The following is a 23,089-nucleotide window of genomic DNA, read 5'->3' on the forward strand; positions in this document are numbered from 1 at the left end:
AGATGGTTTCGGGAAATTCTGCATAAATCACTTGGAGCCCTCTCTGGTCGACGGCAGGTCCTTTGCGGTCGGCCACTAGAGGGCTGTATATGTCTTCACATGTCCGGGTTTTGGCCCCCCCCCCCTTGCTTAAATGTGATGTATTCAAGCATATGTATTCTTTTTTTTGTATTATTCTCTCTCTCCCTCTTCCTCATACATTTCTCTAAGTGTTTGCCCAGAAGGCTAAACAAATGTCTGGGCAGATGAGGTGAAGTGAATTTAGGTCAGACAGCCTCTTGCTGAACTGAGGGGTGAGTGGAGTGCGCTCAAGTCAATTGTGGGCCACCGTTTGTCATTGTGAGCCGCTTCCTTTTCGCCACAAAGTGCTCCCGCGCGCTCAAGCCAAGTTTCCCACTATTTAGCAATGAATTGATGAGTTGTCATTCTTCTCCAGGAGCCCACAGTGACGTGTTCAGACTAACTTCCTTCTTTTGGGGTCAGCTAACAATCCAAAACTCCCAATACAGTTTATTCAGTTTGCTGTGATGTAAGAGGAGAAACTGCAAATCATACAAGGTGGAGACATCAAGTGTTTGGAATTAAACGACATACAGGCGCTCTTATTCCATCAGGAGTCAAAATATTTGAAACAACTTCCATGGTTTACATTGTGTATTCTTTTTCAGCCGGAGGTTAAAGCAACAACAGACATATTCACCATGTTTGCTAATTTAAAAAAAAAAAATCAGCTGTGGCATTACGCTGCTGGCCATCTCTCCAGACAGGATCGGCACTGATTTTTCTTTATACCTATCTGTTCTTTTTTTCTCTCCACGTGGCCAAGTGGGGCTGACAGGAGGCAGGCTGGAGTTCAGTGAGACTGCACGCGATTTATGACCTGGCATGCTGAACTCGGAGCGGGCCAAGTTTACAGATGATCTGATTCACAGCGTGTGCGTGTGAGCGTGCGTGTGCGTGCGTGTGCGCGCGCCCCTCAAAGAATGTGCTGGTCGCTGCCAGGCCATGCTGTGTGAATTAACTACACCCTCCTGATGGTAGCTCAGCGTTGTCTAACAAGGGCTTGTTCGAAAGGCAAATCTTGAGTGTGCGCCGCTGCGGCGTTTCGGTTTCCTCTGCAGTCAACAAGAGATTCTGACTCGGTCGTGAACTATGAGTCAAACGGCGGACCCTCCTACCTCCCGAGGGAAGGTGTCTGTTGACTTAATGAACCTCGACCAGCAGCCCCTCTCCCTCTTTACCGCTTAATATGGGTCAATCACGCGGGACAAAGACAAATCACTTTTATCTCCGCTTGCATTAATCGCGCGCTCAGGTGGCGTGTTTTTTTTCAGCAGAAAGTGCAGTAAAATAAGTAAAAGCAAAAAGAAATGGGGAAACGAGAGAGAGAGAGAGAGAGAGAGAGATGACGGAACGGTGACTCACAGTGAAGTGATGCTACAGCGAAAGTGTGAGAAAGTTACAAACTGCAGCGCTCGACAAAATCTGACGTCACCATGTCGCGCCGTCTCGATCGAAGCCCACAAACCGCCGGCTCTAAAGGAGCAGTTTGACAATTTTTGAATATAAATTACAGAGTTGACGTCCAATAAACATAACCTCACTAACACTAATAGGTAGTAGTCGGAACACATGCTGCGCCGATATGACAGCAGGTCTCGCTTTATGGAGTGCGGATGAGCCATCAATTCCATTTTAAGTCCCGCCGTGCAGCTGCAGCTTTATATCTACCAGACATATATGAGGGGCGGTATCAATCTTCTCATTCTAACCTCTCAGCAAGAAAGAGGAGAAGCACGTTTTCCAAATATGCCAAATGATTCCTTTAAGAATGACAGCAGAATAAATACTCCCTAGACACGTCTGACAATATTTTTGTCCTTCCTCTAAAAGTACAACACAACCCACCTTTTATTGTGAAACTTGCTGCTCGCTAAACACCAGGAAGAGGTTTCAAGATCCGTCACTTAACCTTCATTAAGATGCACTCAACCCACTGGAGATGCTTTAGTCATTTTATCATTTCTGTAATTCAATTCATTACAGAATCCTGTCGTGTAATATCCCAACTGAGCAGTATTATTCCACACCACACTATAAATGCAAAAGGTCAATACTGAATCAAAAATAGGTCCCGACAGTCCTCGGTTCACATCCTGTCATTTAGAGGATGTTCACGAGGAAGACGCGAGTTATGAAACTCGAACTTGGCACCAAACGTACTGAATGGAGAGTAATTAAGAGATTTTGGTAGCTACCTTGAACCAGTCGTACTGTCGATTACCATCGACATCGCGACAGACGGGATAATCATGGTCGGGGTCAAAGAGAGCGGGGAGAAATAAACTTGTTTTCCATGTTCTCGAGACACTGGCCAATAGAAAATGAAAGAAATCTGTTTTGGTGGAGGGGGGTGTTTGAAAGCATGTGTGTGTCGGGGACAGCGGTGCCATTGCTCTTCCCTAATTTGAGGCCGTGCAGGCGGAGGAGTCCGTGAGAAACTGTGTGAGTGACTGAGTTTCCTTTCCAGCCGGTTGGGCTCAGTGAACACGACCATCTCCCGAATCTCATCCCTGCGAAGGATAACAAGTGAACAGCCCCCTGCCATCTCCCCTCCCTGCGCTCCAACTCTCACCAGAGCCCCCCCCCCCCCCCGACACGATCCCATCCCCGGCCCTTGACATTCAGCTTAAATGTAATTTTATATCAGTGATTGCTTTCCAGCGGAAAAAAGGCATCCTCACTCCATCCAGCAGTTCCCCAGCACCGGGCCCACTATGTGAGCAAAACGAAGATATATTAAAACGATTTGACTCCTTTACAAGATCCCGTCACTCACGAGCGTGTTATGTAAATCATATCGTATCGTTTTCTGCTGCCTGGATGCAGATGACTGAGGTGTGTGTGTGTGTGTGTGTGTGTTTGGGTTTTGTTTACGTGTGGGTGTGAGCGGGCATGTCAGGCAGTGGAATATGATCCTCCTAATGGTTTGCTGACTCCCAAGGATCAGTGACCTTGAAAGTATCAGCCGCGTAAATCACAGACGGAGCGTTTGTGACACTCGTCCGTGTGCGCGGCAGTCAGTCGGGACGAGTGCGCCAAGGGTTTCGGTGCGCCTGACCTGGAATGGGCCGGCCTCCCTCCGGGTGCAGGACAGGTCTACCCTGCTCCGCTCCGTCTGTCCGTGTGATAAATTCACACTGTGCAGGATTCGGTTGGCATCCTGCCAGGGCCTCCCGATTTGTTTCTTTACATTCATTCTATGTCTCCGCCCGGACAGTTCACGAGCAGCCTCTGCCCCGACATCCGTCTTACCGTGCGGCCGCTCTGCCTGTGCAGCTTTCCCACAAGTTTAGACAGACATAGCAAACGTCAAATGAGGTTTAGATATTTATACATCCTATACAGCTGTAGTTGTTCACGCGGTTTTTCTTATTTTAGCTGCGTGACCACGTCGTTCTAAAGCCAACGTGAAGGGACAGAGGCGACACACAGATCATGCCTTGCTCAGGCCTTTCTCCAGAGAATAAAAGGTGGCAGCGTGGGGCCCTGATGCCTCTCTCTCTCCGGCTCAGGCAAAGTGGCCGGCCCTGCCCGTCTGCCTCTCTGCCTTAAATTCAGCTCCGCAGCAGAATGTGACCCCTCTGGACTTTGGGCAATGTCTCCTGCTCTGGTTACAGAGAGAAACTGACAAAGACCCCAGCAGTAGTTCTCCCATGCCATGAGTTAGAGTGACATTGTGGTGGGTCAGCACTGGGTCACGGATATTTTTCTCCCGCTCGCTCCTGGTGGGTGGGTGGGGGGAGGGGGGGTTGTGTGCTTAGACACAAAACATGAGGAAGGCTTAGAGGGCCTGGTGATTGGAATCGCTCTCTCTTCTATTGTCCAAACACTGTATTCCTGCTTTTCATTTACTTGCTGCTGATGGATGGGACAGCTGCATTTCCTGCAGTGCTGGTCGGTAATAAGAAATAATGACCTGCTTGAGTTCAGTGGGCTCACACCCACTGTACAGCGCAATTATACACACATATAATTGTCTTGGCAATTCTGGGGACGTTTTGAAGATGTGAAATCCTATTCATGCAAGTGCTATCTAATTGGCTCACTCCTTTGAGGAATTAGACCGAGTTAATCACGTCTGAATATACAGAACTCAATTAGAACTCGGCGAGCTAATGCAGACAGCCATGAATATTTGATGACGAAGTCAGCAGAAAAAGCATGTCGCTGTGTGTTCGCCGCCGCGCGTCAGGCAACAAGCGGAAAACCGCGGTGGAGGCGCACCTGCCGTCGCTGCTCGGCGTGTGCACTGGCTTTTTCCCCCAGCGTGAGCAGCCGCTCGCAGACACTCCGAGCGGCCCCAACAACCAGCATATGGGGGGGCCCTGAACTCACCACGCTGGCTGCGAGCCCCTGGATCTGACTACCTGGATATCCATCACACGGGAGTGACAGGTGTGTGGGGTGGTGTGCAGTCATTTCTAATTAGAGCCATATTACTGTCAGCGAAGCTGCATTATGAGATTTCTTTTTCCCCCCTCTGTTTTACTGCGAGTGGATGTGAGAGGAGAGATCATCCTCCGTGATTGAATGTATTGTATATCCCCGCTCTCAATGACAGCAGCAGCTTGAGGGGAGTTCTTGGGGGATATCCCATTGTTAGATGGGAGAATAGTCGGCTATGATGCGCGGTGGAGGACATCCGTCACCAGGAGCCTCAATACAGCTGGCACCATGCCTGTCGCCTCTGGGTGCTGTGCCACCCTCGCAAACTTCCGTTTGCTATCTAGATTGTATGATATTGGCGTGTTTGAAGTCGTGTGTAAAATTCTGTAAACACAACTAGAGCACCTTTTTGAAAAAGTACAATATGCCTACATCACTGTCACATGAACTCAAGTACCCCGTCAACAGCACCACCCATTCATTTCAATGGATTTTAAATTGGATTAACCTATTATCCATAAATTCTAGCTATCTATTTCAAATACTGTCATAGCTTTCAGCAAATCTCGGCAGCAACATGTGGTTTTGAGTGTAGAACAAACCCAGTCGCCCTGGAGACAATTGGGAACTACCACAGACGTTTATATATGTCTGTATTTATGTGGACAGATTATGTCTCAGCAAGAATGCTCTCATCATGCTGGGGTCGAGTTTCTGCCCGAAGGAGATTGAGTTTCTCAGGGACTTGTTCACGGGTGAGGAGCTGAAGATAGAGCGGGAGATGGACAGGGAGATCGGTGCGGCGTCAGCAGTTAATGAGGATAAACGATTAGCAGTTGTACTGGACGGTTGTGTTGAAGAAGGAGCTGAGCAGCAAGGCAAAGCTTTACCAATCGATCTACGCCCAGACCCTATGACACTACCCCCATGAGCTCTCATTCGAGCGCCAATACAAGTGGCCAATATGAGCTTTCTCCATAGGGTTGAGATAGGGCCATCTGGAGGAGAACTTGTTGAAAGGCTCCAGTTGAGCTGGTTCTTGTAAGGATGCCTCCTGAGCGCCTTCCATTGGAAGGTTATCGGGCACGTCCAAATGGGAAGACATCTCCTACACCCTGCTTAGCCGGCTGCTTCAGCGAACAGATCTCGGTAGCAGAAGAAAAAGGATGGATTGATGGATAATATCGCAACCATGTAAGAAACAGTCACAAAGGCAGTTGTTTAGTTGAAGTCAAATTAAAGATACCATTTTGTAATGACCATTGAGTACTCATTGGTTGGAACATCATCATGTAGACGAGTGTCGTGGCTGGTGTGATCCTATCACATGATGGTCACCTGTTCTATTTGGATGGTTTCTTTCTACCAGTCTCCAACCAATCAGTTCTGTTCTCTCAAGATCCGTTGATATAAGAAGTTTATATTTAGTGTTTGTCCTGAAAAAAGTGAAAATTCCAAACAGCAGCCCAGTACTAGAGCTACTAAGGAGGCTACATGAATGGGTTTCCACTGAGGCCAGCACCATTACTTTCCAGTACAGGCAAACAGACACGGAGAGTAAAAGCTCATCAGTCAGTCAATCGTGAACGATTCCTGGTGACTGGCAGGTCAGGACTACTCTGTGCAGTTCTTCCCTTTCAATAGCAGAATGGAAAATCTTTCGTAAAGCGTTAACCAATGACACTAAAGCCCATTTATTTTAAATATCGGAGCCACGGTACAACACCAGATAATGAACGCAATTACATTCACGCAAGTTGGTGTCCGTGACCTTGCTGGTCTCTGAAATTTTGTGAAAAGAGGCAGAAATAGATTAAGGTTTTTATGTGGGCAAATCCCCATCTTTTTATTACTGCTCTCTCAATATGAAATTCTTCTCCTGGTGTGACCTTGTGATACTTACATCAGTCTCATTATAACACTGCACTTCGGTTAGCTATATTCATAGGTAGTGGTAGTATAAACAGGGAGGCGGGGATGCGATTCTGCCTTTTACAGGGAGCCGAGCATTGTCTAAAGCTTTTACCATTCACTGGTGGAGCAGATTGAATGGATCTGTTTATCAGCATCCCAACCTCATGTAAAGGGCAAATAAAGAACCATTTTAAAATAAATTAATTCATTAACTTCTCATAAACCTGGCTGCGGGAATGCTGCAGAAATTTGCAAAAAAACCAAACAAAACTGCTTCAGTAACGAGGCAGATACGTCCGCCGCCGAATGGACTCGAGAACAGTGGGCATGGTGCCCTGTGTAAGCAATTAACCTCAGTGACACGGAATCTAATGGCTGAAGTTGTTCAAAGACCGACTGAGCTATCAGATGGATGCAGAGCCCCTGTTGCTCTGAGCTCTGTTCAATAATATGCTCTCGTGGCTGGAGGCGAACTTCCTGAAGTGAAAGGAGAGAGAAAACTATCCCTCATTTCTAAGCCTACAAAATTCAAATATGTGGTGACTTTTTATAATCCCAAGAACTGAGAACATTTTGGCCTTGAAGTCTGTGGATGGTGTGATGCTTGAACACAATGACTTCATCTGTTACACCCTTCTTTGTGAAAAAATATGTCTCAAATCAACCTTTTTGGACAAGATACAGTAGTAGGATAAATACGATAATTTCCTGGTAATTAGTTGTTAATTTTAGGTAATTCCATGAGGCGACATGTTAATGTTATAGGTCCTGGTAGATTTGGTGACACTCGTGGTTACAGGTGGTAACACTGATTGACTGTAGTCAGTGGAGCGATCTTCCAAAATGTATTACATCTTACACCCAACAACATCTGTCTGCGACTGTATCCTTGAAGAATTTAAAAAACCTTAAACCTTCCAAGTTTCTACACGTTAATGTGCATTTCACTGCAACAAAACTGACTAAATGAAATGAACATTAAGGAAGTCCACTGTGGTTAACTTTACATGCATATAAAAGTTACCTTTGAACAAACCTGGCCCTCACAGGATTTGGGTCAACACGCATGAAAACATACTGTGATTACCAGTATCAGTATGCCATTTTTCGTTAAATATGCGGGTAAGATGAGAAAATCGATACCACATCTTTGTACGACGTTAGAGCCTATAGCAGATAGAGAAAAAAGCCACATTCCACCTCCGCTTAAGATCATATCTTGTCAGCTTGATCCATACAGAAACTTTAATGTAAGAGCACTATGGCAATGGTAACATGTTGTAATAATTCATTTGGCAGTAGCAGTAATTTTGTTTGTCCAGTTTGAACAAATTAGATATAATACCTTCATTGTTAGCTCTAAGAAAAAAAGGTCTGCAATATTACAGTATGATGATGTTATATTCTTGTTGATTAATATGTTCTAGGTTGCATAAAACATACAGTCAAGAATACTTTGAATTAAACTATTTCTTGTGGAAAACACACACACACACACACACACACACACACACACACACACACACACACACACACACACACACACACACACACACACACACACACACACACACACACACACACACACACACACACACACACACACACACACACACACACACACACACACGCTCAGTCTTATCACCTATACAAACAGGGGATATCAGGAGCCGTGGGACACCTCTGGCTGAGAGGAGAGCCGATGTTGTCACACTAACATGATTACGTACGACTCAATGCAAAATGGGACATTAACTGAGCTGCTGTGCAGTTTATCAACACCACCGTGTATTCAAATGGGCGGCGATAAGAACTCGAACGGGGGGGGAAGTGCTGAGGACAACGTCTGATTACAGCCTGGCAACTTGTGGGCAGGTCGCATGGCTGAGGTTGGTTGGACTGAGAGATAGCAGGTTGTAGGATCAGACAGCAGACAGGTGACGATAACCCATGAGGGCGAGTTCCTGTACATTACTAAAAAGGAATCAATAATATCTAGACAAACTGAGGCAAATCCCCCGGCGGAAGAGATGGATCTCACGGACACAAACGCCAGTATTGTTCCGCAGAATATGCAAAAGTCCCGGCCTAGATAAAAGGGGCTGCTGATCGCCTACTTTGACACAACTTTATTGGACGGCAATCACCCTGTCGTGCAAAGTGTGCTCCTTCCATTCCTGGCAAAGGCATTCATTGATTTTTGTTCAACATTGTGCAAAACGCGAGTTTCCTCAGGCGGCTGTTACACCTGTCTACATCAAAATGTAATACACTGCCAGAGGGTGTTCGAAAACATTTATTTTCACATTACATATGGGCTGAAAATATAAAATGAGTTTCCACTAAGTTGATACTCATGGCCTTTGTCAGAAAACCATAGTGCATTTATTGTGTCGTCTGAAAATCAACCTCTATCAGCAAATACCTGTAGCTGTGTACACATCTATGTATGTGTACATACAAAATCTGTCAATCACCCATGCAAATGTTACGCATTGCAACTGTTCTGTGTGTACAAGCAATCTAATTTCAGTTCCACAAAGTTTTACAAACCTAGCTCAGTTTACTGGTCACAGAGAGTAATAACTAATGTCTTCTTTGCTGTGGCTTTGTAGGGCGCTTATGAAAACCTAAAAAATGATCAACGTTGTTTTGAGACTAGACTAGACATATCATGAGTTTAAAATACATTTACTGGGCATGGGGGTGTCACAAAACCATACTAAAATTGCGTCATGGGGAAAGTCGAACAAAGCGTTTCTGGTGCATGACCAAGACTTCAGATCAGAGGTCGGGATATCTCAAGCTCTTGCTGCTTTGATATTGATCTGTTGGATTTTGTTCCTGCTGCCACCATAATAATAATTTAGTGTACAGACATGGAAGTAGCATCAATGTTGTCTGCTTGCTCTTGGCATGCGTCTCTCCCAAAAAGTCAAACTAGGAGAAGTCAACATTTTTACGCCGCGTCGCAATATTTGACCGACTAAACTGGTAAGATTCAGTTGAATTCTTCAAATGTAGCAATAAGGAAAAACCGGACTGAATGGGTGGAGAAGCATGCCTCCACAGAGGGCACGATAGGTAGCTGAATGATTAATGACCATGAAAATGAGGCGACGGTGAACGACGATGATCCCAACACCTATGGGAGATTTTGGCTCGCGACACGTAGAATGGGCGCCAAGGTGCAGTGAAGCTGTTCTGACGGCATGTGGTGGGCCAACACCTCCCTATGACACTTGATGTTGATCTTTAATTCTTCACCTGTCTGTATCTCGTACATGTCTCAGAATGTTATGGAAGGGCAATGCTAACTGGAGTGCCCTTTCAAGATAAGGAAAATGGGGTTAAGAATGGTTTTACATGCCGCAGATATAACAAGGCTCCTTTTGCACTCAGAGATTCCTAGACTGACTGACTTGGAGGCTAACTTTTCTCTCGCTCCCTGGGATATGACACTTCTCTTCGGAGACTCGACGCTCACGTTCTTTTTTCTAATCGCACAGAGGCGTATGACCCTGAGGATGGGAATAAAAGAAGAAGAAATTACTTTCATTAAGAAATTCAGATTTCCCCCCCCCCCATCCTTTTGATCTTGTGCCAGAAGAACATTTATGCTGATGAAATGCATAAATAAAGTTCTTAAATTATCCCATTCCTCTTTAGCGCATGTATCAGAGTTGGAGAACTTCCAGACAAGACAACTACAATCACAGTGAGTGCCTCTGAAAAGGGGTTGATTTAGGAGATGGCCTGCCACTGGTTTAAACCTCATGTACAGTAGCTCAGCTTGAAGCATTTACTGGTGAAGTGCACATCAAGCTATATCCTCATAGTGATTTAGAGGTAATGTGTGTATGTCTTAATATGTGCTGTGCCGGAAGAATCCACCACATCAGGGTTCGTTCTAGTTAATTCCTTCTTATTTTTTTCACTGGTCATCTTGTCATCCGGATGCTTTTTCCCTCATCTGCCAAAGAACACGCTTTAACCTCCTCATTAACTGGCAAGCTGCAATTATTTCTCCCGTAAACAAATTTTTTCTACAATATGGAAAGTGGAAATGGGCAAATAATTGTCTCAGGGGGCTTGTAGGGAAAAACCCTGGAGTTTCTCTGTACACAAGCTGCATGTACAGTATGGACCAAAAGAAAAATCCAGTTCTAACATCATGGGTCTTTGGTTTTCCCCTGCCTGATGCAAGACTTAAGTTGTGCAAATCAAATCAAACAATCGAAATCACTTATTTCAAAATGAAAACAAGACTCAAGGTGAAAAGCTGTCACTTAACAATTCAATTGTAACGACCCTGTTACTTCCTGTCTCAGCTTCCAGGAATGACCTCCAAACTTGACCCATGACATAGATTTCTGGCCACGAGATTGATGACTAATCTGAACCATATTCCAATGAAACTCAGTCACACCGCTGACTTTTGGTGCAGAAGCTCGTGGAGGTTCGATTCCCAGTTCAGTGCGTGGCTAAAATCCAGCGTGGGCCCTTAGGCATGGCCCCTTAATGTGACCTGCCTACCTCTGGAATGACGGAAACCTGTTATTGTAAGTCGCTTTGGACAAAAGCATCGGTTCAATAAATGCAATGTAATGATCTGGTAGGATGGTGCGTCTTTCCTTACACTATTGTGCCAAGAGATACTCGTGTGTTTCGTGAGAAAGAATAAATCGCTTTCCCCCATCTAACCCCCCCCCACCATAATAATAAGAACTGTTTGATAGAAAATGGAATAAAAAGGAAGACGCACCGGAAACTTCTTCTGTTCCATCTGATCCACGCAGATATCTATCACCGTGTTACATTCTAACGTGATTTTGACGCTCATTTAATAAATCAAGGGGCATTCAAACCGTATCTGACTGCTCATCAGCTGTGACTCCAGATAGCTGTGCATCAGCTCTGAGTGATTCAACTCTTACAATCATGATCTAATTCACCGAGGAAGAGATATCTGAAAATCCTCCATTAAAAAGGAAATCAATGAACGCTTCTCGGATATCATTACTCGGGGGGAGAACAAATGACAAGTCTATCATGTTGTCCTCGGCTAGTGGAAGTTAGCTGTGAGAAGGCGAGACAGTGATGTCAAACCTGAAGCTGTGCCAGTTCGCTTTGAAAGCTGCCTTCAGCATTTGGCTTTGATATCACCGTGACAACAACGGGCAACAGTGAAACTGGACATTTTAAGTGTCTTACACATTAGTCCACTTGTGGGCATCTTTAAACACCATACTGACATACAATCACCACATGAATTTGATATGGATAATGTGTTAGCCTATCAACACGTCCAGCGGACAAAGGGAAAAAACACTTATCTGGAGTCGTGTTTCAGGGAAGTATTCACTCCACCAACTACTGAGAATAGTGTCAGACTTTAAAGCTGCTCAAAACTCCACTACGGTCACCAGCTAATTGCCAACATGGCAGCGCGGCTCGTGCCGGAAACATCTGCCCACCACTGCAGAGCTGATGAGGGAAGTGAGGATAAATCAAAAGAGGAGAGCTGCGGCCCGTAAAACCAAAACAATGAGCTGAAAGACTCTAAGAAAGGCAACTGATGCCGAGAGCAACTGCAGAGTTATTGAGATAATTCCCTGTAGGTTTCATCAAACCTCAACATTACACAGAGTCATTTGAACCTTTGCTAATACAAAAATATTGACCAGTGCAGCTTTTACATTAAAAAACCATCGCAGGTGCTAGCTGGGAGGCTTTCAACTAGCATTAATAAGCAAATCATATTCGTTATTCGGCTGGCACGTTTTTAGGAGATGACCTTTTAACATATAAAACGAAAACACGTCACAAGACCAACTCTGTTAGTCACAGTATTTCCTGCATTGTATGTGCTGTCATGTCAATGTTTTCCTTCCTGTCACTGAAAGTTGTGTAACTGGAAGAAAGTACTGTACTTTCGTGAGAAAAGTCAGTTTCGCCGAGACTGACACAAAGAGGAAATGAAGATGTGCGGTGAGCCAGTGATGAAATGAAATGTGGTTGCCTGAACATTCCAGGCGCAGGGCTGCCAATGTGTCCGCCGCACGGACACATAAATAACCCTAGTGTGAGCTTAAACACGCCGCCGAGTCAGGTGCATTCGCGAGGACAGAAGTTACTTACAATATAGCACGGCTCGCAGTACGCCTTCTTCTCCACAGCGTAGAAGGGCTTGCCACGCAGCTTGGTGCTGCAGGTCATGCAGACGAAGCAGTCCACATGGAAGACCTGGTCCATGGCGGTGCAACCGGTGCCTTCACCCACCACGTTCTCTCCACAGCTGGCACAGCGCCCTGGGGAGAGGAGGAGGAGGAGGAGGACGAGGCTGAGCCCAGATTCACAATAAATCAACAGATATGTGAGGTCAGGTAGCATTAATCAGGAAACCAACGGTCCAAAGTCCACTCACTGAACAAATCATCCAATCATGTGTATTATTGTGAGGAAGCGCTGGAAAGTACAAGTCTATTTTCGATGCACTGGAGGAAGACCTAATAATAGTAAAGAGCTCGACCCTGATGAGAAGCATCCAGCAGAGCAGCAACACAACACACTGCGCAGCACCTCTAAGCCAACCGGGTCTCAGGAAAAGGGGGCTTTGCTCAGATATATATGAATATAACACATCACTAAAAAAAGGGACGTGGAAAATAATCCTAATACGGGCAGATATTTCATATGCAATATCCTGGAACTGTAAAACCTGAGTGATACAGAAAGATGCAAATATGGGACAAGGATCAAGTCGGGCTGCAACAATGCATTGTTTTTGATTTTGATCAGTTATAGTTGACTTCTTTGCATAATTAAAACTGGTGGCCATCACGTAAACCTGTTGTTGTTAAGTGAAATTGAGGATATTATCAAAAGCAAGGATTCAGAGCGTACGTAGAAGCCAAGTCAAAAATAGTCAAAATGCTGATCACATATTCACCAAGCCCGAGGTCCATACATTCCAAAAACCAAAGGGGTTTCAATTTACAATTAATAGAAAAAAAAAGTTTAAAAAAAAAAGAAAATCTTCTTATTTGAGAAGCTGAAACTTGACTGCTTTTTATATCAGATGTCTAATTGATTCTCAAAATTGTCATCAACTTTATGCTGATTGATTCAGAAAATAGCAGAAAGAAAACATCAGAAGTGAAAATGAAAAGCTTAAACTCTGTTGTGTTTGGTGAATAGTTGTTTTCGGTGCTAGTTTGAGAGTTTAAGATTTCACCCGTCTCCACTGACTGGGACCGCCTGACCTCAAGAAAATGACGAGCTGTCCCTTTAAATGCCTCATTTCAACGATGTCAGAAGTGTCTAATCTTCACTTCTATTTCAAACACTGGATAAGGGAGGATTAAGTACTATAATTATGCCACATTTAAAAAGCTATAGACATCGCCAAAGTGTGACATCTCTTTCAAAAAGTCAAGCTTCAAATGATAAAAAAAGAGAAAAAACTTTAGAAGTACAACTAAGTCTTTGTAAAAAAAAAAAGGGGGGGGGGGGGGCACAAGTGAACTGATACTATTGCACCAGAAAGAGCCCTGATTGCATACTGCGGGACATGGCATTTGAATATCTTTAATTGAGTTAGAGATATCTTTAATTGAGTTTAAGATGTCCTCGACTCAATGCAAGTTATCTTCAACCCAATTAATAACACTGTCAATTTAATTACTGGTATCTTACAATAATAGGGTTTAAGAAGATATCTGAGAATGTTTTATTTTTCAACACATCTGAGGACAGATGCAATCTCTCTGAGGAAGTACGATACAGTATATTTAATTAATTCAAGTTCAGTTCTAAGGATCGCTTCTTTTTTTCCCCCGTTCCCCTTTTCATTTTTTGGGCTTCATCTACAGGCTGATTTGGGCGATGATTGACACCCTGTATGTTCTGAACAGAGCGGTTCAAGCGTGTTACAGACAGAGGCGAGACACTAACCGGGGGAGATAGAGTATCTGATGCTCGCATTTTCACAGTTCCACTTGCTGTTTTCATATCAAAAAATTCAAACGCAGTGCAAAGCGGAATCTGTCTCAGGTATCGGCGCAACTTTGGGAAGTCATGTGCTGTCGAGATCAAATATCTGCTCGACTGCGAGGCCCGCTAATGGTATTCTGCTCTCAGATAACTCATTATCTTATCAGCAGCCTCACTGGGAACGGGGGGGGGGGAAGTTGCTTTAAAGAATGACTGGAGCCACAACTTTGCCAGCGACATTTCCAAAATCCATATTGCAACAGTGATATTTGTGACTCTTTTTTCCCCTGTTTCTATTTCAGGATTCATCGTTGATCGCCTGGGGAGACATTAAGAAACAAAGGGGCTGACAGATTGCCGTTGAAGACATTTCCCTCTAAAAAAAAATAAATTCTTATCACAGCAGAATTTTGTACATTAATTTAGCGACTGCTGTCATCCACGGCGACTTATAGCGCAGACAAGTTTTCATTAAACCTGCTATCGTTTTCATCTGCTCCCACAGCTCTATCCACACCTCAATTATGGCTGTGTTACCTACTGTACAGGGAGGCAGATTAAACAAACTAGTGAAGGCACGTCTCGGGGGGACATGTGGGTGTCAGTGGAATCACAAGCAGGGTAATCACTTCAGAGAGCCAGAGGGAGAGAGAGGGAGAGAGAGAGAGAGAGAGACAGAGACGGAGCATTGCCGACGCCTGTTAGTGGCTTCAGATCACAGGCCATCTTCAGTGAGTGGATGAGAATGCCAAACATGTCCCACAGGGCTCCCACTTTAAATAGCGAAGAAGGAAACCTCTCGGAAATCCTTTTCCTTTTGGCAGTCTGTGATCGCAAAGGCCCTCAGGAGCTATTTGTGCGCCACTGTGCTTACAGTGTACACAGCTTTAGCCCAACACACACACTCACACACACACACACACACACACACACACACACACACACACACACACACACACACACGCACACACGCACACGCACACACAAACACACAAACACACAAACACACAAACACACGCACACAGTGGGAAAAAAATCTCTTTGAGCCAGACATGCCACACATGTAGACGGATATATACAAACACAGACACGTGTATAATATACTGTACATGCAAGCCCACAGACATGTCATGCCAGCCTGAATGTACAAATCACCAGCCCACACATGAATACACACACACCATCCTGTAAGAGCGGTCGATCTGAAGGCTGCTCACACTTTTGCCTTGAAACTCCTCAACCTGTGTTTTACTTCTTAACATCCCCCCCGAAATAAAATATATTTAGGTGCGAGTTGATAATGAATATGAGTTTTAAAAGTGCTGATGGTAAATTGTCCAAATTGACACATCATTATACAGCGGATGTCATGTCACACCAGCGATGACACTCGGATCTCTGTTGTTTGAAAGGGAAGGAAAAGCCTTTGTTCCGACAGCGCTCACTGCATCGTCTCTCCCAATCGTGCAAAGATTTGTTTTCTATCGGTTGTACCGACATTTCAGGATTAATGCTCAAAACAATTTCAATTAATATAGATGAATCTATTCATTATTTTCTCGATGAATAAATTGTTGCTTGGTCTCTAAAATGAAGAAGATGTTTTCCGGATTCCAAGGTGACATATTTATTTTGCTTGTTTTTTTTGACCAACTGTTTCAAACCTAAAAAAAATAACTTTTGTTTGATCATCAAAATACTAATCTTTATTTGTTGTTGCACAACTAACAGATGAATCAATTCATGATTTCAGAGCTGCTCCCCATTGTTAGCTCTATTGTTCCAAGTCCCATTTTCAGTAATGTTTCATATAAGTGAGGTCACAGTCGAAGGTGGAGTTGTTCAGCATTATACTGAGAGATGTTTCGGATGTTTTGTCCCATTTATATTGTGTATATTATTAGACCTCTGGAAATAGTCCAGTTACCCCAACAGCATCTTATAGGCATCAAATAAGTTGCATGATACTGTATATGTGCACCTATAAAATGGCTGCTAATGATAATAAAAACAAAGGCTGCAACTTATGATTTTCATGATAAATGAATGTGCTGATTATTTTCTTAATTAATAGATTTCTCAGTAAATATAGAGAGAAAAATCTTTTTTCCCAGGGCACATGGTGATGTCGTCGTGTGAGTTGTTTTGTCAGGCAGAACGACAAAAGAAAGAGGAAAATCACCAAATTCTCTAAAATCAGAGACACTTTGGCATTGTGGCACAATAAAATAGCCTAAGCGACTAAATTGTTGTAGATTTTTTTTTTGTTGATTGACATTTTGTTATATTAAATTTATTTTCGTTAAATTTTTGTTGTTGTTATATTAAGCAATTCATCAATCACTCAATTAAAAAAAAATGTTTGTTAATTATTTGCTTTGCACTTAAATGTACTACAATTGATAACAGGCATGAAGCATGCATCTAATGAGTTTCATTCTAGTGTGTGAAAGAAAACAAAACCCCCAAAGCTTTTCAGTGAATCTGTATTTTTTTCCCAACAGTCTTACTGTATGATAATGCAGAGACGTGCAGAGTGTTTTACAAAGCTTCACATCAATAATTTCACACGTCTGCATCAGAAATAGGCATTTTTCAATTTTGCGACACCAACTTCAGTTGACTTCCTGAATAATAGAGGGCAGCGAATGAAGCAACATCGTATTTACCCCTGTGGAGATGATCCCACATACTTTCGAACTATTTCAGCTGGGCATAAAGGAATCATGAAAAGCCTCGCCACTCCCGGCGTCCCTGTGCGCAGGGAATGGAACCAAAGTCTTAATATCAAATCTTCAAATAGTTCCTGTAGAACCAATGCAATGGTGACGGGGCTGGGAGGGGGTGTTCATTTACACTTTACTCACTTTCTTCCTTTCATTCTTCAACCCTCAGAAGTGTCTCCTCTCTGTTACGTCGAAAGTCAAAAGAAGGACTGAGGAGAAACTCTTTTCTTCTTTTTTCTTTTTAAAAAGAAGCACATTCCCTGTGAGCTATAGAGGCTTAGAATGGTTAGACAATTTAATTGGATAAAAGGAAAAGATAAAAGAGGCCCTGACTTTGTTCCATAAATAATTGATTTCTAATGTATTTGTAGTGGCAGTGAGACGCTGTTGTTTGGGAATGGGGGATGTTGAGTGGCAGAACGCTTCAGATTTCCCTCAGTCTTTGCCTTCTTTGTTTTTTCACGCCGTGATATTGAAGCAGCATGAAAGGCAGAGAGGGAGCACACTTGCAGCTCAATTTGATCTTACATCGTCAGAAATCAAAGATCGTGCATGTAGAGAAGGATCGCAGGGAACTTTTTTTGCGGGAGACCAAACTTTTCACACTGTGTTACTAAAGAATACAATTCTGCTGGTGCAACCCTGGCAAACCCCAGAGGCACAGGCAGCGACTATAGCTCGTATCCAAAACTAATAAAAGAACCACAAAAAACCATTTTGGGACTTAAACTAAAGTTTTGGGCTCGGATTGAAATATCCAATATATATAGTGGGTAAAACACAAAACACACTCTCAGTCGGCCTCTTCACATACGTTTGCGTTTTCGATATTAACAACACAACGAGTTAGGAGGAGGGAATTGACACATAACTAATAAAAATCTGTCTACAACATATCACTTAGCTTCTTTTTTTTCACACTTAAAGTGGGCGAAGATTCTGAATAAGTGTATCCAGCCTCTAGAACAGAATTCATCTGTTGTGACACCCTTAAAAAAAAGGTGAAATAAGTGTCCAAAGTTGTGATTACGTCCTCACACTTAATTAAAGACATAAACAATAGGTCCGTGAGTGCAGTTAACGGCACAAAATAAGTCCGTCGAACACATTAGGCGTGCAACTGCCAGCGACTCAAGTGCCAGAGGCCACCGTTTGTTCACTGTTTCATCTCCCCCCCCGCACTTAATCTACTTTGTTGCCTCAGATTGCCCTCCGCGCAGCCTGACAATGCTGTGGCCCTCAGTCGCCGGCCGACAGGAGGAAAAAGCTGTCATCGCTGCGTTTCAATCTCTGAATGCCTCTCTCCCTAACCCCCCTGCCTTTAATCTCATCCCCAATGTCAGCAAATAGCAATCTGCAGAACTGCTGCGGCGACGGTGGAGGACGGAGGATAGGCGAGCCCGTGCCACTAAGCATTACGGCGCGGCCTGTCAGGGCCTGCGGATGCAGTGCGAGGGGTACTGAGTGTAGGTTACATGTTCTGGAGGCAGGTTGGCGGGAACGACGTGGAGGGGTGCCAGGGAGCGAGCGGGGGCGGGCGAATGGAAAGGGACGGAGAGAGAGAGAGACAAGAAAGGCAGGGAACAGGTGAGAGTGTGTGTATGTGTGCAGCAGAGTATATAGACAAGCTGTGCGCTCAAAGACGTCTGCGTGTTTATTTGCTGTTTATCCGTGCGCACCCGTGTGCTTGCAGAGCATGTGTGCGTTTGCGTGCATGTGCATGCGGATGTCTACTCGTTCCCGAGGTCAAACGCTCACTCACAAATGAAATCTAGCAACGTGCGCGCCCGGAAGCCTCAGCTGGGCTCGCACGGCAGCTGATCTTGCAAGCCTCAGTGGAGCTGTCTCAACGAGGCAGCATAGCAAGTGCCGAGCCTGCCGGGGGAGGAACGGGAGGGGAGGGGGAGGAGGAGGGGGTGGGCTGGATGGGGCGGTCACCTCACGTGAACCGCTGCCAAATCGCAAGCTCCTGACGCCGGGGAGGACAGGCGCCATGCTGGCACACTGCATCAGCTGAGAAACTAGAAAGCAGCATTGCGAGGTCATCGGCAGTACTGGGAGAAAATAATGAGAGGAAACAAAGTGGCATGGAGCACCCCGTACAGTACGCAGAGAAAACAACTTTGTGTATTGCAAAACCGGCCCCCGAGCTAAAAATAGTGCCAAATATGATTAAGTATTGAAAACATCTTGTGACCGGTTCCAAGCAAGACGGTGGAACTGCTTAGGTCTCATTCACAAAAACAACTGAATTATAGACAGTTTCCCTGGATGCTGCACAAACATAAGAGCTACAAATATTGTCAATGATGGTTTTTGTGTATCCAAGCTGCAAGTCAAATCTACAGCCTCACACCGACATACCACGTCGCCGCGGTGCTTCTTCCGCGGCTATTGTGTTGTATAATCTACTCTGTTGTGGTATAATCCACTGTAGGTGGTATGGTGATGCATGGGCTTGAGATGAGTTGCCATGTCACCAGACTGCCTCATGTGATGCCTCCCTGCCCTCGGGTGGTCTCTGACCTCCTTCCAGCAGCATTCTGCTCCTCTGTCTCGCAGTGCTGCTGCAACATACATATACAGATGGAGAACAGCACGGCACAACGGAGCCAGGGCCAACACTCAGCCACTGTGTGAATGGAGGAAATCCGCTGATAGAGAAAGGGGAAATGGGCCCTTCACAGTGAAGGGGCTACAAGGAGATTGTGCTGTGTGGGCAGGTATTTTAATAGTATAGTATTTTAATTTTGTCCATTGCTTCAAATTTATTTGGCTATTCTATTACATGCCACACACTGCTGTTGGCAGTTATGTCAATTTACATTTCACTTTGTCTTAAAACTACAATCCTCACGTTTTCAGTCTTGATTCGGCTCAAGTGGTGATACGGTCAGAAAAATGTCAATAGAGCAGCAGGTGCATGCGTTCACATGTCCTGTACAAAGAGGAGTCAGTCAAGAAGACGTGTGACCTGTATTTGCCTCGGAGCAGCGACGGCCCTGACCTTGGCGACAAATGCGGCCGAATTTCGAGTCAGCCCGTCTTTCGTCCGTTGAATGCTTTTAATGTGACGCAACAGCGGTAGGAGAGTGTGAGGCTGCAGGTGGCTCAGGAGGACAGCCTGCCAGCCTCACAGATACATGAACTTAAACATATTTACCACAGCGTTACTCGCACGCCGCTTTACAATAAACAGAGCGGCTGATCATTGACATAACTCAAAATCAGTCACAGTGGATCACGCGCACGAGTTGTTTCCTGCTGAGGCAGTGTGCGTTCAGGGAGGGGATGACGGACTCTGTCACGAATACTGGGCAGGTTTTCATCCGCTCCAAAACCGGACAAAAACTCAAAGGTGTCGATGCTTGACTAGGGTAGAGAAATTTGGTATCTCGGTGAAAGCGAAATAGGAAGAGCATTGGAAACTGATCTAATGAAGGAATCATGATGAACAAGGGGCACGTGACTCAAATGTCCTCTGAGGCTTGTGCTTGGCTGCGTGAGAGGAAACAAAGAGTGGCACATGAAATCAGCAGATCTGTGTGAAATGATGAGGAGACAGTCACGGACAGAAACCTCTCATCTCCATCATGTCGTTTTTTTTGTTTGAGGTTGTACCATCAGCCTTTTAATCACTAATTGCTCCCTCCCGCTCCTGTGTAGTGGTTTAACCAGCTGTAATATCCACATTCACAGCAGTGGATGAGGGTCACGGGAGGGGGCTGACGTTGGGCGAGAGGCAGGGTACACCTTGGACAGGCCACAGCCATTCGTACTCACATTCACACCTATGGTGGGTTAAAGGGGCAGTAAACCTGAACCTGCAGCCTCGGGCATGGGAGGTCGACGCGCTAACCACGAGGCCGCACCATCTTTTTTTGTTTTCAATTCACAAGGGCAGATTTTTTTTTTTGCCGCCGCACAAACGGGAAATATTCACTGAATTTTGCAAAAAGTTTATTGGATTAAAATCTCCAACTGCCCTTTTAAGAGCCTCCAATCATCCTCGAAGACAACCCACGCAGACAAAGGGAGTCAAAGCAGGATCTGAACTGAGAAACCCCCCCCCCCCCCCCGTCAGGTGACAGTGCTACCCATGAAATATTAAGATGTGGAATCCTAAAGGTCTTTATATAGTTTAATCCAAAATCGCCTTGAGCTCCATTCTGTTTAAAAGCGGCCATAATTGTAAATGTATTACCATATTACACCTGCATACTGACAAGAGCTTTTTTTCAATTGTTTGTCTACATGCCGTGCGAACGTTAGAAAATGACATGACTTTAAAGGTAAACCTTCGCACACTCAATGGAAACAGTCGTCTGTATTTGGGGGGGGTGGTTGGCCAAAGGCATCTGGTGACTGTGGAGGGGGAGGTTGGTGGGGCAGAGCAGAAGAGAGAGAGTGCGTGTGTGTGTGCGTGTGTGTGTGTAGGAGGGGGGGGGGGGGTACAGAAAGGTTTTACTCTGACACACATCCCACTTGTTATGACATGTAGAGGCACATCTAAAAGCAAACTCCTAAGAGGTTGCTGAGGGCAACCTCAGTAATATGCAAACGAGCTCCACCAGAGCATCTTAGACAATGCACAAAGCTGTCTAAACTGGAAGCCTATTAATACATTAAGTTGTGATGCTCAGTTGTGTTTTAAAGAAAAACGGCGGCGGCTCCACCAGGGTGCACGGTGTGAGCCTAAACTTTTTTCTGACCCAATTACCTTAGCTGATCCGTTCTGACTCCTCTGGCCTGTACTGGTACTGGAGCTACGCTACCATTTGTCTCTCTTCCAAGATTCCTCATGAACATTTCATGTGAGGTGTCTCATGAATTATGAGAGCCCCTCCGACTGACATTATGAGGGAAAATGGCAAACGCCTGCTTTTTCTTCTCTGGCTCTTATCATGAAACAAAGGCGAGCTCAAACCAGGAGGAAAGGCTTTCCCGACAGCTGAGAGTCCTGAGCGGAGTACAGTACGCTCGTACGACGCTCCCTGCGAGTTTCTGATGACTGTCTCCCCACCATCTGGTAATAACATTACAAAAACATTTATGCTACTGCACAAAAACCTCTCTGCAAAATCACTCACTGTATAAATATTGATTGGATATCAATATTTCACGTCTTTCTTAATTCCATACAGTGGGAAACTGAAAGTCTGGGATCACATGGAGGGTGTCTCAACTTGTCATTTTGGTATTAAGGGGGGAATAAAAACAGATTCTCTGCGGCAGAATGAACTACACTGCGTCAAGTATCAACACTAATTGTAAATAATGCAGAGCATCTCATCCTTTCAATTATTTAGCTTTACGTCCCGATTTTTGGTTGACAGAAAATGTAGCGATGACAAAATATCCTAAGTTCCTCTGATGCCAAGGCATCTGTACTGCGAGCCGGGGAGCTGTGTCTCATTAGATTTCCACAAACACAGTACACCTACGCAAAATCTAAGTGGATTAAATATGACGGATGATGACATTTGGAGAAAAGGCTCTTTCAGATTACTCAAATCTAATCTGGAACTCTAAATCAGGACTAATCAGTGGCTTTTCAAAGACGCTTCAATCACAGGGGGGATTTCTGGCTTGCAAACTGGGTTTCTCACAAGAGAAGCTGTTCTTTTATAGTGCATCAGTTTCAGGTTTTTGATATATTTTTTTTTCACACTTGGAGGAGCGTCTGTGTTTTAAGAACGTGTGCCCGGTGTAACTGCTCGACTGCCGATCGGTGTATATGGGCATAATAAGGTTGTTTAACTTTGAAGAGGGAGATGAAGCCCTAATGAAAAGTTTCCTTGTGACATCACAGAGCCCGAGTGTAATGTTAATTCAATTCAATTAACCCCCTCTGGACCTATGAAAAACTCACTATAGCTGTTACAGATTAGAAGCTCATCAAAGACATTAGTGGGACCAATAAAAAAACTTTGCTATAGAAAGACAATGATCCAGTCCAGTAGCGCGCTAGAGATCGCAGCCCCACTTTGATTAATCTTGTTAAT

General features: G+C 44.5%; 1 protein-coding gene across 9 annotated transcripts in view; it reads right to left on the minus strand.

The window, feature by feature from the left end:
- The window catches only part of LOC118317902 (LIM domain containing preferred translocation partner in lipoma), a 141,585-nt gene that overhangs the window by 11,420 nt on the left and 107,076 nt on the right, over positions 1-23,089 (minus strand). For all 9 annotated transcript variants that reach the window (XM_035647025.2, XM_035647021.2, XM_035647024.2 and 6 more), the window contains one exon: positions 12,505-12,674. In XM_035647025.2, the coding sequence (XP_035502918.1) occupies positions 12,505-12,674 (170 nt within the window). The remainder of the gene's footprint in view (positions 1-12,504; positions 12,675-23,089) is intronic.

The sequence above is a fragment of the Scophthalmus maximus genome, chromosome 13, assembly GCF_022379125.1.
Source record: "Scophthalmus maximus strain ysfricsl-2021 chromosome 13, ASM2237912v1, whole genome shotgun sequence".
In the NCBI taxonomy this organism is placed as follows: domain Eukaryota; kingdom Metazoa; phylum Chordata; class Actinopteri; order Pleuronectiformes; family Scophthalmidae; genus Scophthalmus; species Scophthalmus maximus.